At 37.9% G+C, this 15,675-nt stretch overlaps 2 protein-coding genes across 7 annotated transcripts in view; both read right to left on the minus strand.

The window, feature by feature from the left end:
- Window positions 1-15,675, minus strand: part of CRYGS (crystallin gamma S) — a 21,231-nt gene continuing 5,556 nt past the window's right edge. The window contains exons 1-5 of one of the 3 annotated variants that reach the window (XM_060150247.1): window positions 10,474-10,514; window positions 7,829-7,888; window positions 5,622-5,688; window positions 764-1,006; window positions 1-368 (exon numbers count right to left, since the gene is read on the minus strand). In XM_060150247.1, coding sequence (XP_060006230.1) covers window positions 96-368; window positions 764-1,006; window positions 5,622-5,688; window positions 7,829-7,866 — 621 coding nt within the window. In that variant the 5' untranslated portion in view covers window positions 7,867-7,888; window positions 10,474-10,514 and the 3' untranslated portion in view covers window positions 1-95. Of the gene's footprint in view, window positions 369-763; window positions 1,007-5,621; window positions 5,689-7,828; window positions 7,889-10,473; window positions 10,531-15,675 lie in introns of those variants that run through there. The other 2 variants (XM_060150248.1, XM_060150249.1) reach the window with 2 other exon arrangements.
- The window catches only part of TBCCD1 (TBCC domain containing 1), a 17,908-nt gene continuing 12,716 nt past the window's right edge, over window positions 10,484-15,675 (minus strand). For all 4 annotated transcript variants that reach the window (XM_060150245.1, XM_060150243.1, XM_060150244.1 and 1 more), the window contains exons 6-7: window positions 15,152-15,649; window positions 10,484-10,624 (exon numbers count right to left, since the gene is read on the minus strand). In XM_060150245.1, coding sequence (XP_060006228.1) covers window positions 10,495-10,624; window positions 15,152-15,649 — 628 coding nt within the window. In that variant the 3' untranslated portion in view covers window positions 10,484-10,494. The remainder of the gene's footprint in view (window positions 10,625-15,151; window positions 15,650-15,675) is intronic.

A 15,675-nucleotide genomic window follows, 5' to 3' on the forward strand; every position in this document is an offset into this window, starting at 1 on the left:
TGCACGCCAATTGTTTTTATTTATGATGCTTATTTGGACGACAAGGCCAGCCAGCATTTGGCCCCAGGAAGAAGCTTATGGCTGCATCCGTATCATCACTCCACAATGCGGCGGAAAGACTGGACAGCTGGGGAAGCTGCGCCCCAGTCGATGGGCTTCCGGTACTCCTTCTTGTCCAGGAGGTACTGCCTGCCACGGTAGTTGGGCAGCTCGTAGAAGATCCACGCGCCCTCCAGCACCTTACAGGAGTGGACCTCTCGCATGTGAAACTGCTCCATGATGGAAGGGCAGTCTTCAGTGGTTTCATACATCTGACCATTAAAATCCCCTTTCTCAAAGATCTGAATCTTATACTGGCCTCCACTAGACTAAAGAAACAAAGGGGGAAATGAACAGCAAACATTAGCAAAATCAACAGCAGGCCAGGAACTCAGAGAACAGTGAGGTTTGGGACCCACCATCTTGAACGTGAGATGATCTGAACGCCCATCCCCACTGTGCACTGACTGAAACAGCTGACGTTCAATAAGAAAAACAATTCCTTAAAATATACAAGAGGTAGAGAAAGTACTATGGAAATAAGTCACGTAGTCTTGTGATGAACTGACCTAAGATTTTATTGAAGCCTCAGCAGCCAACAAGAGACAACCACCATTAAGAGGTGGGAAAATCTTAAGAAAACTCTTTCACGTAAAAGCAAAATGGCGGGGTAGGGGGTAAGAGACAGAAAGAGAGGGAGCACGCGCATCCTGTGCAGACTCACCAGGTGGACAGCCCTGCAGGAGCTGAGACGGTCATTGAGGCCCATCCAGTGCTGGTACTCAGAGTAGTCGCCCCGGGGTAGGATGTACATGTACCCAGCAAAGTTGGGCCTTTCATACACAGCCCAGGTGCCTCCTTCCACTCTAATGGAGTTGCAGCGACTCAAGTACATGTGGAAATCTGCACAGTCGCAATCGCTGTCATAGTGGCGGCCTTGAAAGTTTTTGTCTTCAAAGAAAGTAATCTGGAGCACAGGGCAAACAAAGTGGAAAAACTGAGGGGTTAAGTGGCTGTGTTCATAGAAAAATGAAAATTAAGAACACTTTCCCCACTTTAGGAATTCCTTTTTCCTCCATTTTGAGGAGAAAATATCTAGTTCTACCATACCTCACAACATTTGCCTTCTGGCAGACAACTTTAGTTGTTAACAACAGGAATGAGCACTTTCTGAGGCCTTAAAACGAAGCAAAACAAAAGAATGCTCTACTGTAAGCCAGCATTTTCAGACTCAGGCTCATGGCTTCTTTCTCACTGTACTTATGTAATAAATTTTCCACTTTTCTATCTGTCTCTCCCACCGACACCTACTAGACTTCTTCCAAGGGCAAGGACCAAGCCTTATTTCAGCTATGGACCCCTATACCCTGCACTTGACAAACCCTCAACAAATGCTAGATGAAGATGAGTGAGTTCCAAATACAGAAATCCATTCTAGGTGATATGGAAGAGATATATAGAGAAAAAGAAAACACAGACCTTAGCATTAGAGCTTATTTTAGATGGCTATAGAACATACAGACATGAAAATATATCATATGTTCTGTATTACTATTTTGTTGCCAACAAAGTAGTTGCAAAGTAACAAAATGACAAGGCAAGAATGTCCTTTGCTTCAAACTCTTACCAAGTTGCATCACAATCTTTGGGGTAAACCTCTGAAGCCTGTGATGGCACTGGGAAATATGCAGCCCTGAGGAACGGGAAATACTACGCCTGGGCTCTAGAGCTGCATCTCTACAATCAGCCCTACTATTTTAGTCAAGCCACCTCTCAGGGCTCCAGCTTCCCATCTGTCAAATGAAAGGACTGGACTAGATTTGAAGCCCTGGCTATAAAATAAAACTTTTCTGTTTGAAACAGGCAACAGAGTTCCCGGGAAGTCCCAGGGATTCATGATGCAGTTTCTGAAAACCACTAGACCAAATGGACCACACAGTCTGTCCCTTCTTGTTCTGTAATTCCACATCCAAGATCAATGCCAGTTTATAATTTAAACTGAAATCACAGGTGTCATTGATTTGAGCAGTTAATTCCCTGGTGTTGTGCCGCCACCTTGTGGCTAATTTGCTTTATACGTTTAGAAGGAGAAAAACCATGTCAGCCATTTCAGATGAAAGAAGCAGACAGAGCCAGTTAGAGTCTGGAGAAGATTTTTGAGGAGAGGATCTTTGAGGCAAGGATTGAAGGATAAGTAGGGGGTTTTCCAGAGGCAGAGCAAAAAGAACAGCTCGTTTAATGGAATAAAGGAGTGGAAGGACATGGCCCACTATAGGGACAAGTAGTTCATTAAGCCTGGTGCAGACTGAGCATGTGGTGAAGTGTTAGGAAATAAAGCCAGAAGTGACACAAGAGCCATGCTAGAATCCCTCTGGTGATGATGTGGGAAATGTAATGTAATGGTTTGTACCTAGAAATAGCTGATTGCTATGGGCGGAGGTGAGAGATGCTGAGGACCAACCAAAGGCAACTGCAATGTGAATGACCATGAGGACAGTCACAAGAAATGAGGATTTGGTGACTAATTAGATGCAGGGAATGAAGGAAGACACTAAAAATAGTTCGCAGCTGGGCCTCATTCTTTTTTACGCAGGTGAGCCTTTCTACATAGCAACCTACTAATAGCTTTTCCTTCCACTGTAAACTTTCTCCTTCCTGCCCTTCCCATTTCTCAACTCTTCCCTTTCCTGTTCCCTAAAAGGCTCCTTACCCTTCCTGCCCCTAAATCACCTACTTCACCTCCTTTCTTCCCTTCCCACAGTCATCTCGATCTCTTCCCGCTCCCTTTCCCATTTTAGCACAGCACAGATTTAGATACGTGGTACAGGTGAGAAAACAAAATCGCAGCACCTAGTTAAATCTGGGTAACATTATGCACTGTAGAGGGTTGTTCTGAGGGTCTGATGGCACAGTGCCAATAGAGCAATTTTAATAGCTGCCTCATGATTTCCAATAAGCTTTCGCTACAACTGTTACAGATAAAGAAGTTAAATGACTTGCCTAAGGTCATTAGCTAGTTACAAGTTGGTTGCAGGCAAACCAGTGGACAACAGTGCAGACTCCTGGTTAGTAATCTGTTGTTCATTTTATTTCACTTCATCTCCCTCTGTTGTCTTCCTACCTGCACAGCTAACTCTGTTCAAAATATACCATTTACTTTTAGCAATGGAACAAGACCAATCCTGAATCTCAAAGGCTTTTCCCAAAACCTGTGGCAAGATCTTCAAGAAAATCAAGGTAAACTCTCTAAGAATGGATAGATTCTAAACTTAATTAAATTTACCTTTGGTTTTTGGCCAACTATTCACCAAAGAAGAGGCTCTGCAAGGGATATGCCATGGGAAATGAATATCATCTTTCTTCCTTCATTGTTTCTCACACTTACTACCCTCTGCACACTTACCTGACTGACTTCAGTATATGAAAAGTGGAAATATATATGATTTTTTCCTTGCTGTCCACCTTTCCAGCAGACCAGCCAACCATCCCAAGGCTGAAACAAAGCACTAGCATTGCCACAGAACCATTACTGAGCTCCAGGGCCAAGCTCTTCTTTCAGTAGCAGACCTTCCAGGTTTCAGGGCCCAGAGAATGTTGCACCTTTACTCAATTTCCATTTGTAGAAGACCATGAAATCCACTTCACGGTCAGCTGAGAGGTTGGGACTCTTGGACAAAAAGTTTTGTAGAGAAGGCTAAGAAATGTGCAGGAGCTTTTCCTAGAAGTTATTACAAAATTACTCTAATTGTCAAGTTAATTTTTTGAAAAATAGCCTACTAATCCAATATAGCAGAGGGGAAAATGTCTTGACTATTCCACAGGTAACAAGAACAAACTTATTAAAATGCATTGCTTTTGCCCAGCCCATAACTCCCCTGATTAAACTGCTAGCAAGACAATGAGAAAGGGAGAAGAAATAAAAAAGTAAAAGATAAATTGCTATTACTATCTCCTTTGGCTTAGCAAGCAAAAGTTTTTACTAAGTGAACAGACCAGCTACAAGAAATAAAAGAGTACATTATCCCTACACTGGAAATCATTGGAAGTGGGGCTGTTCTGTAACAACCTTCCCTCCAGGCACGTGGATAGCCCTCTAAGGACTTCAGATGCTTTTTAGTGGGATTTTCATGGCGTATTTTTCAAAAACCTCAGAGCACTAAAGACACTGTCTCATTTTTCTCCCCAAACCTTCTGGATGCAAATACGACTATTAGTTCTATTTTCCAAACGGGAAAAAAAATCAGGCGCTCACCAGTTATGCAACAAGTTAACAGGTGCCTCCTGAAAAAATGCAATGCAAAGTGCCTGACATTGCCTATGTAGTTTTTGTGCCAAGGTGGTTAGTATGAATCTAAACATGAGAAAACAATTAGACAAGTCCAGATGTCAGGACTTTTTATAAGACACCTGGGTTTGGACTTTGAAAAATGTCAATGTCTCACAACAACAAAATCTAGGGGGATTGCTCTATATTAAAGGGGCTAAAAAAAAGAGGCTAATGAAACTTGACAACCAAATGAAATTCATGACCCTTGACTGGATCCCACATCAGGGGAAAAGCCAGCCATGAAGCACATTTTTGGGAGCAACTGGAGGAAATGTGAATACAGCCTAAATATTTGGTATTATATTCTGATAAATGTGGAGGACCTGATAATGTTATGATGTTTATACAGGGAATGCCCTTGATTTTAGGATATACATGCCTAAAAACTTAAGGCAAAAGTATAATGAAGTCTGCTATTTATTTCCAAATGGTTTAGTAAAAAGAGAAAGAGACACAGAGAGAAACCAGATATGGCAAAATGTAAACAATTGGAGAATATAAGTAAGGGACATACAAGTATTCATTTACCATCTCTTACTTATTCTTTTAAGATTCAATGGGCTTGAACATTTACACAGTAAAACATTAGGTGGAAAAATCAGGCACCAGAGGCTTTGCTTTAGACCTACAGTCAGTGAAGAACTAGAAAGAGAATGAAGGTATATTCCCTCATTCCCAAAGAGAATCAATTTCCAGTCCAACAATCGTGAATCACATATTTTAGAGGCAATTTTCCTAACGTAAGTAAACAATTTTTTGGGGAAAAGGGATAAGAGTAGCTGCTGAATGAAGGGGATATGTAGGATTTAATTCACTTGATTGGTCCATCCGTTTTGGCCATTTAGAATATTAATGGTTGATGCTAAATTTCAAAAGACAGATTTTTAATTGAACACTGAAAGTTCTCTACTCCATATAATCCTCTTATCTGCATGTCTTATTCCTGTGGAAATACAGAGATTAGTTGCTGGAAGGCAGAAATCATGACGATATTTACACATTACATACCTGTACGGTATTCAACATAGTAAGTACCACACATGAAGATAAACCCTTAATAAATTATTTGGTAATTTTGTTAGAATAGAAAATAAAATAAGCATTCCTTAATCTTTTCTTCAATCAATCCCAGCCTTCTATCCACTATCATACTCACCTCCAGGTGAAGAAGCAAAAGCTTTTCTCCACGTTTCTTTCAATGTATCATTAGGTGAAAAAGTGGGTAGGCTAGAAATCAGCATGACCATTTACTTACCTTGGTTCCAGCTTTAGACATTTTTGGTGCATAGATTGGTTTCCCCAGTGCTGAAATCCAGGAATAGCTACAGAGAGTTAGAGGCACAGAGACATTTATACTGGGTTGGTTTCAAATCAAACATTTGCTTAGTCAAGAGAATAGGATCCAAAAATTGAGTCAGTCATTTAGAGGCTATTGATGGTTTCTAGAAAAACAATCAGGATTATGAAATAAAGGAAAGCTTCAGTACCCTCTTTAATGCTTACCAAGCCTTGCTGCATTATAGACTTTGCTGACTCAAGACACCAAAACCCAGCCAAATTTTTCAAAATTGAAAACAGAAAAGTTCCTCTTACTTGGGCAATTTGGTTTTCTAGCAAGTAGCCACCTTGAAATCCCCCATGTCTTTTTTTCTTCTAAAGAACTTGCAGGAGATGAGTCAAAAAAACCACCCTCTAATTCTGAACAGAAGTGAAACATGTTCCAGAGCAATAAAACTGACATGACAACTAAAGGCAATGCATGATCTTGTGTTTGGAAAAAAAGTCAACACAAGTGATATTTGGGGGATAATTAGAAAATTTTAATACAGTCTATATATTAGGTACTACTATTGTGCCATTGTTAAACTTGCTGAATTTAATCATATGTACTATGACTATGTAAGAGAATGTCTGGTTTTAGGAAATACATGCTAATATATTTAGGAGTTAAGGTCCCAGATGTCTTCAACCTACCCTTAAATTGTTGAGCAAAAATAAAATAGTAACACTATACAGAGGGTTGGTAAAGTGAAAGTGGCAAAATGTTAACAGTTGGTGAATCTAGACAAAAGGCATGTGGGAATTTACATTCCTGCCACTGTTCTTTAAGTGTGAAATTTTTTCAAAACACACACATACACCCAAAAGATCCAGTCCACAAGAAAGGGTGCTACAATGTGTAGCCCGAGAGACAGAAAGTTACTGTGGAAATCCTGAATTTGCAAAGGTTTAGCTAAGCCCAGCTTGCCACCTGCTAGGTGGCACTTCTCTGCATGATATCATACTGGAACCTGTGTAGGGAACAGTTTTTGGTGCTTCATATACCTCTGATTTTAGGAATGAGATTACATCTTACTGAAACTCAAAGAAACAACAAATCAACTGTTCTCCATTTTAATTTTCCTGGTCAAATATATTCTTCTCAAAAGCCCAACTTCCTCATCTTTCCCCTTAACAAAGCCTCCAGCAAATATTTTTATAAATGGGATGCCCCTAAAATATATTTTGGTCAGCCAGAAAATGACAAATGTGCCTTGATGTGAAGACTGTTGAGTTACAAAGTATTAAGTTATATGCTTAGTTTTCTGAACTTTATAAACTTTAAAGAAAGTATCTAATTAATACCATTAATTTCATTAAACAATAGCGGTTTCCAAAAAGACACTTCTATTATTCCAGTGTTTCTTTATTTGGTAATGCTCTCCTTGCTTGAATTTCATCAAGCAAGTTTAAAATAAAAACTCCAATTATAATTAAAACACATTCTGAGGGTTAATTTTCATTTTAGAAATAAGAGATCAAGCGCTTTTAGATATAATTACTAATTAAATGGCCAAAAAGCATATGAAACAATGTTTATCAGCAATCAGATTCATTAAACTGGTAACTGTTTTATCTTAAAGAACATAGCTTTCCCATCAAATGTAAACTTTATTTTGATATAACATCACAGAATGACATTGGAAATCTTTTCTAAAATTAAAAGTAAAGCTTTATCTTTTTACTGAAAGGAGAAGATTACTTTTTAGAGTTTGTTTATTGAAAATTTGAAGCAGAAAGTGAAATGAAAAATAAAGATTTTATACAGTTTCATTGTTGCATACTTTAAGGACTAAAATATCTTTGTATAAAATATTTCCTGCTATATTTATACTCCAAAAATCATACCTTCATTCCAATTCTTTTCTAAAAGGAGTAGTAATTTCCTTTTAAATAGTTACAAAGAACTATAAAACCTATTCTCAATCACTTTAATATTAACATATATACAATGCCTTCATCAACTTTTTCATTTTAGCATCACAAAATGAGCCTTCTGATGTTCTATAAACTATATGTTTATATAATAGAAGTTTATCTAAAATTCAATGTAAACAGTAGCAAATGACATTGGAAGGAAACTTAAGGAAAGGTCTTAAATAGGAAGAAAAATCCCCAAAGTCTCTTAAGCAGCAAGAGCACCTTTCCAGTTTAGTTTCAACACGTGCAACATCTTGCATTCATCCTCCTGTTTCCAGGGCCCTGAATATGAAAAAAACAAAACAAAACAAAAAAACTAACTTTCTATCACCTTCGTGTAAAAATAGGAAAAAATCCTTTTCATAAAATCACATAAATTGGTCAGATGATGATTTAGAGTGATAAAATATGTGAAGTTAAAAGTTAATTACATTCCTTTTCTCTGAGGGTCACATTAGTTCATAATAGAAGAAAAGAAATTCATACATAGACATAAAGTAGCAGGCTGTGGGGTTAGTCTAAAGTAAGATTTTATCCTCTTATAGTTCCCATTTCCTTTGTATAATCTTCATCAAATTTCCAATTCTTAATCTCAATATTTATTAACTAAATATTGTAAAATTATTTTTTTATAAAAAGTAATACACACTTTGAAAATGTAAACAATATATGAAAAATAAAGAATAAGTTTACGCAGCTTTGGAAAACAGTTCAGCGGTTCCTCAAAAAGTTAAACATATTATCTCGCAATTCTACTCCTCTGCATAGTATACTGAAGAGAAATAGAAACATCTCTACACAAAAATTTGTACACGAAAGTACATACAGCAGCATTATTCACAATAGCTAACAAGTGGAAGCAACTCAAATGTCCATCAACTGATGAACAAATAAAGTGAGGTACAATGGAATATTATCCAACCATAAAAAGGAATGATGTACTGACACATGCTAGAACATAGATGAACCTTGAAAACATTATGCTAAGTGAAAGAAGGCAGACACAAAGGCCACATATTGTATGATTCCATTTATATGAGATGTCCAGAACTGACAACTCAAGCGACAAATAGTAGAAGTTAGAAGTTGCCAGGGACCAGGCGGCAGAGGAGATATGGGGAGTTGGAGGAATTGGGAGTGACTGTCAATATATACGGGCTTTATTTTTAGGGTGATGAAAATGTTCTGGATTTGTTAAATGGTGATGATTGTACAAACTTGTGAATATAATCAAAGCTGCTGAATTCTTCACTTTAAAAAAGTGAAGTTTTGGGCTGCCCTGGTGGCGCAGTGGTTGAGAGTCCGCCTGCCAATGCAGGGGACACGGGTTCGTGCCCCGGTCTGGGAAGATCCCACATGCCGCGGAGCGGCTGGGCCCGTGAGCCATGGCCGCTAAGCCTGCGTGTCCGGAGCCTGTGCTCTGCAACGGGAGAGGCCACAACAGTGAGAGGCCCGCGTACCACAAAAAAAAAAAAAAAAAGTGAAGTTTATGGTATGTGAATATCTCAATAAAAATTAAGAGTAAGTTTTCTCCTACCCTAGACACCCAGTCTCATTCCTCAAAGACAAACACTGCTAACAATTTCTTTATATCCTTTAAGAAATTTTTAAGGCATATAACTAGCATAAAAATATGTGATTATCCCTTTCCTTTTTTCAAACACACGAGGCAACATTTTATGCCCCCTGCCAGCTTTCACTATCACCCCCTAGAGGTCATTCAGGATCAGCACATGCGGGTGTGCTTCATTCCTTTCAAAGACGCATTCCGTGGCATGGATGAATCAGTTCATTAGGCACCTGCCCTCTAATGGGGAGCATTTGGCTGGTTTCCAGCCTACAGCTATTTCAAACAATGCTGCAATGAACATCTCTTGTATATGTATGTACGTATGTACTTATTTTTTACTGGAGTATAGTTGTTTTACAATGTTGTGTTAGTTTCTGAACATCTCTTTTAAACAGATCTTTACATACATGAATGTATCTGTAAGATAAATCTAAGAAGTGAAATTGCAAAGTCAAAGAATGTGTGCATTTTTAATTCTGATTTTGTCAAACTATCCTCCAAAAAGGTTGCACAAATTTACACTTTCCCCAGAGGTAACTGAAATGTCTTATCAGTGTTGTGTACTATGTTTTTGATCCTTGCCAATGTGATACATGAAAAATAGTATCTTACATTTCTTTAATTTTAAGTGAAAGTGAGCATCTTTGTGTTTGTAAGTATCTTTCTGTGAACTACCTATTTATGTCCTTTGTTTTTCTATTGTTAGTCTCTAAAGATACTTTAAAATAGCAAAATAAGCTAATTTCTATTAAAAAAAAAGAATACTATGTATTTGGATTAAATAACTTCCAATAAATTTGCCTGTATCCATGTTCTCTTCTACTGAATCTGTAGGTCTCCTAGAGTTTAGTATTCAAATCTTCATTTGGACTAATTCTGGTAATTTATTAATGCCCATATGTACAATCAACAAAGATTAGCTAATTTATTAATTGATTTATGTGTGGGATTATGGGAAAGAGGAAAAATGTGTCAGAAAGGGTAAGACTTAAAACCATATATGGGGAAGTACAGAAGAGCTTTGGACGGTCTAACTCGTGCCAGGCAAGAGACAAAAAAGACAAATTTGGCTATTATATTTGCCCGTAACTCTATAGGCTCCACCTGAATATTTTGCTTGGCCTTCTCACTATAAAATGTAGTCTATGTGGGTATGTAAAAATCTGTATATGCTGCAGGGAGCGGTGGAAAAAATCAGCAATAGTTGGTGACATAATATTCTGTGTGGTTTTTTGGTATGCTTGTAATATCTCCCCCCAATAACTTGTTTTAAGTGCTCTCCATTATAAATGCCTACCAGTGTTTTGATGAGGAAGTCTTATCCTGCTGCTTGTTTGGAGCCTGCTGCAGGGGGCACAAGACTGTCCAGCTGCTGACGATGTCCTGTATTAATCAACCACTCATAAAATTTGTTTTCCACAAGTACCTGGAACTGCTTCCTTTGATCCCTAAAATTGCAAAAAGAATGTAGCAATACTAATTCATATTAATTTTACTCCACGTGATTATAAAATACTTTAATGGGATAAATGTTAACTTATTTCTACTTATCCATTTGTTCTCTCCAAATAACTGCTCTGTTCAGTTCTATACACTGAATCACCACCACCACCACCACCACCACCAAAAAAAAGATTGGTCAGATACAATTCCCTCTTTGTAAAAACTTATCAGTAATTATATATTTTGTTCTACTGTGGTTATTCACTCAACAGATATTTACTGAGGACCAAGTGATGCTGGGTAGTGTTCTGACTGATGAGGATAAATGTGTAAAGAGAAGAGAAATGGCCTCTGTCCGGGCAGGTTTGCACTGCATGATTCTAGAGGGCGCCATTCACATTGTGAACTATGTAGTCTGTGCTCTTTGTGGACTGAATATTCTAGTAGGGGAGATAGGTAATAAATAAAATAAATATGTATATGAACTTAAGTAGTTGTAAGTGCCTTGGAGAAAAATAGAGCAGAGTAGGGAAATCAAGAGTATTTGGAATGCTAATTTAGAAAAAGGATGGACAGAAGCCTAAGATGACGCGTAAGCAGAGATCTGAATGAAGTGATGGATTAAGCAAAATAAATATCTGGAGAACATTCCAGGCAGAGGAAACAAAAAGTTCAAAGGCTCTAAAGTGAGAGAATATTTATCATGTTCAGGATAAGCAAGAGAAGAGAAGCTCCTGACAGCCAGGAGCTAGCTTAGCACCATCAGCTAGGCCTACGTGTAGCTGGGATCTGGCCTGCTGCTCTTCTGTTGAACATAAATAATCCCATAGCACACCAACAGGGGACGAGGCCACCATGGGACAATGCTAGATCAAGGCAAAAAAAAAAAAAAACTCATTCCATAATCATATCTCAGGTCCAGACAAAAAACAAAACCATTTTGTGGTCCAAACCACAAAAATGACCGAGCATCACCCTTTCCTGGCTAATGAGTGACTGCTGTTTCTTTACAATTATAGTTTTAGCCGCTCTATTCCCTCCTCTTTAATATAAAAATTATTACAATACCAAATCATAGAATTACCCTCACTTCCAGATTGCATCCAACCCACAACAAAACCTTGCTTCCTACACCCCTCCCCCAAATCACCTAACAGCCAAAATCCAATTATCAGTTCTTTTAAACACGCTTTTATAGAGATGAAACTAGTTCTCTCCCTCCTTGTAATGAGTAACAAAATCCAACTTTATTCTACAGATACGTTCCTGGTGGTGTTTGGCTGGACAGCAATGACTAAGTAACACTATAGTATGGTGGGAGGGAAGTGAATGAGGAAAAGAATGACAGAAAATGAGGCAGAGAGGGCCTGGTAGGTACTGTGAAGGTTTTATATTTTATTCCAAGTATGATGGGGACCCATTAGAGGGGACAGAGCAGGGAAATGACATCATTTTATCACTTTAAAAGGATCGTGTTGGCAGTTTCTTTTCAAATTATTCAATAATTTTCCTGTCTTCCCATGTTCCCAAAGTTAAATTGCATGCTCTTGCTGGTTTCTAGTGTTATCATGGATCTCATCGCTTCAACATGCTATGATTCAGAGTCAATATTTATTAAATGCTTACCACATTCCAGATTCCACACATGTGTATAAGCTTTTCATATGTGTAAGAAAATCTAGCCATCTAAATACTAGCAGCATCCAAACAACAGAATTCCTTTAAAAGAACGTTCTTCCAATGATCCATTTTTATATCACATCGGTATAATGATTAGATTATATATGACAGTTCACAGAAAACAGTAAAGACACTAAGAACCCACGTTCTGGAACCAGGCTGACTAGGTGTGAATCCTGGCTCCTGTGTGACTTTGGATAAATTACTTAAATCTCTCGGTTCCTCAGTTTCCTCATCTGTGATAGGGAACTATTAGGAAGAATAAATGAATTAATACAAAGAAGGTGCTTAGAACAGTACTTGGCACACAGTAAGTGCTCAGTACATATTACCTATTATTGTGGTCATCAGCGCTATTCTGCTAAATTGAGAATGACTGATCTGTAGTATTAGTATCCTGGTGGCTCAATCCATGAGATACAAACCAGGTGGAATGTTTGTAACAGATAACAGCAGTATTACTACAGTGGATTCCCAGGTAAAGCATGAGTTGTGACTGTTATTGATGTTTATATTTTTGGCAGGTAGCAACTGTTTTAAAGAATCCAAATGCAACTATGTAATTATATATTATATACTTCCTTCCTTAATCCATATGCCACAAGAATGCATCCAGAAAATACCATGGCTGGATCAAGTCTTTCTTCAACAATTTCTCTTAGAATGAAGCTAATTCTAACAGGGCAGGTCTCAGATATTGTGGGTAAACAGTCTTACCCAGAAGATGTGTCTCACAAACTCATCACTAAGCAGGGTGCCTTACACTCACATTACTACACACAGTACAGCACACACCACTACAGTGTCTTACACACACATCGTTACTATAAGTTATCTTATTAAACTTTTATATCAATTTCATCAGGTAGAAAATATACTTTATATATGATATAGCTAAGAGCTAGACAGGTCAGATGACACATTCAATGTCACACAATAAGTGGCATGATCTGTACTAATTCCTGAGTCAGAGTACTTTCCACTACAATATAGACACAGCTATCCAAAGAACAATACTAATTTTAACATCTAATAAAACCAAGAGATCTAATTAAAATAGGCATTTTTACTTACACATCAAATCACAGTTCTGGATCATCAGAAATAGAAACATTTTTAGAATGGCTAATTTTCCAAGATAATGACAACCAGAAGAAACAACAACAAACAAAAAGACTGATACCAAGCAAATGGAATCCAATTACTAAAGTAATAGTTTTTCTAAGTCTCAAGGACCAAGACATTATCAGAATATAGGACATTTCATGTAAACATCCCCCAAAAGAACTTGATACCCTTTTCTCAAACTGGCTCCAGCTCCCAAATGGACAATGCTGTAGAAGAAGCACCCCTCCATCTTTCAGTACTATGTTTCCTCTCCTAATATCTCTAACAAATAAAATTTAATTAAATACCAAAATACTTGTATAGACAATAATTACTTATTCTGAACATCCACTACTTTTAAGTTGTACATGCTATTCTGTCCAGAAGAAAACTGATCAAATGTTTCTAAACTGGGCTCCAATTTTTGGAGTCATCGTTAATTTTCTTGTCTTTTTTACAAAATCTTGCACCAAGTCCAGCCTCCTGTCAAAGTATTTCTGGTCTCCACCCCCTTCATCTCCACTCTAGTGCAGTTTCTTAGTCTAGAATATTGTAATATCACCCTGACTTCCCTCTTTCAGATCTAAGTAGAGGATTTCCATATGTGCCAATCACATTTTTTAATCTACCATAGCATCTAATAAAGTGGTTTGCATATTGTAGGCATTCTATAAATGTTCCTGAATAAATGAAATGGCTTTCACTCCATTGTTCAAAACCCTTTTATGGCTCCTATTACTTAATTCCACTTAAATCTAACCTTTATTGCCTGATATTCAAGATTCTACATAATCTAGCTCAATCTACCCATCCAAGTTTAAATATCATTATCCACAACCAGAATCTTGTTTCAGCAACTGATTTCCAGGATACCTGAAGTCTGCTGCTGCTTCCACATCTGCTGCTCTAGTGCTGTTAAAAGTATGCTGCCCAACCCTCACTTCTTCTCCAAACTCTGCTCATTTTTCAAGGTCCAACACAAATTCTATTTTCTCCATCAATCTCTGACCACCCACACTGACGTTTTCTGAATCTTTATATATGGTTTATATATAGCGTGTCCCTGGCTTCTAGAGTTCAAAGATCAAAACACTTGAAATAAAATTTTGTGGTGGACATAATAAACTATAACCATCTACTATCACAAGCATGTTATTAAAAATAAAATATTTTAGTACCCCCAAAGTAAAAAGTAATTTCAGAATAAAAGACAGTATTCTAAATTGACTAAATTTAGCATTATTTTAAACACTGTACTTATTTTTCACATTTTACCATGGATTAGGAAAATTCTGACAAAAACTGGCGTTAGTCCATGGACCAGCATTAGGAGTCCACCCTTGCACGTCTGCCTGTGGAGTGGTGGAGCCAGGAAACCTGTATTTTCAACGAGCTCTTTGGATGATCCTGATGCACAATGCAGTTTGAGAACCACTAGTGTAGTGCAGAGGAGTAAATTAAAAACTAAAACCAATCCATTTATGATTGACCTCATATATGATCTTTCATTCATTTAAGTCTTATATCTGCCAGTTAAACTTAAGCTACTTAAAAGAAAGGAATCTAATACTTGAGTATGCACTTGCTCCCATCCCCCAACCAAACTGTGCCTGGGATACTGACCTTAGTGAAAGACACACTATGTCTTTTTGATTTCTTTAGCACAATTATAAACATATGCAGGTTCATTTGCTTTCCCATGGAGTTTTACATAAGACAAATTACTACTTTTAGAAAATACTCACTTTGTCAAACGAGCCTCCTTCACAGTTTTCTGCCAGGTCTGTATCTTTTTTTCTCTTTGGCCCAGTGCTTTCTGATATGCAGATGGAAGACCCCCAGGTATCTCTGTTGTGTCCCCTTCCATTTCAAAGGGAATAATAAACACATAGAATTCACATGGTGCTAAGAGTCGGAAGACACTTGTGCTGCTGTTCTCTCTGCACACAATCATGGGATTATCCCAATAGTTAGGCACTGTAGCAAGGCCAGTCCTGGCCATGTGGTCCTCCAGCATTGGGTAATGGGTATGAAAGGGGGCAAAAGTTACTCTCTGGTTCCCAGAGAGAATAAGTGGGCGTGTAGGCGTCAGAATGTGAAAGATGCAACCCATTGTAGAAGAGATGGACAGACGATGGCAAACAGCAATGACTTTAACATTGTCACAGCTGTGGAGATGAAGAGCAGTCTGTACAGGGCCCAGGATGAAAGTGCTATTCCTGCACTTCTCAATTGTTACAGATCTGAAAAATGAGGTAAATTTCTCTGA

Source organism: Lagenorhynchus albirostris, chromosome 5, assembly GCF_949774975.1.
Source record: "Lagenorhynchus albirostris chromosome 5, mLagAlb1.1, whole genome shotgun sequence".
Classification (NCBI taxonomy): domain Eukaryota; kingdom Metazoa; phylum Chordata; class Mammalia; order Artiodactyla; family Delphinidae; genus Lagenorhynchus; species Lagenorhynchus albirostris.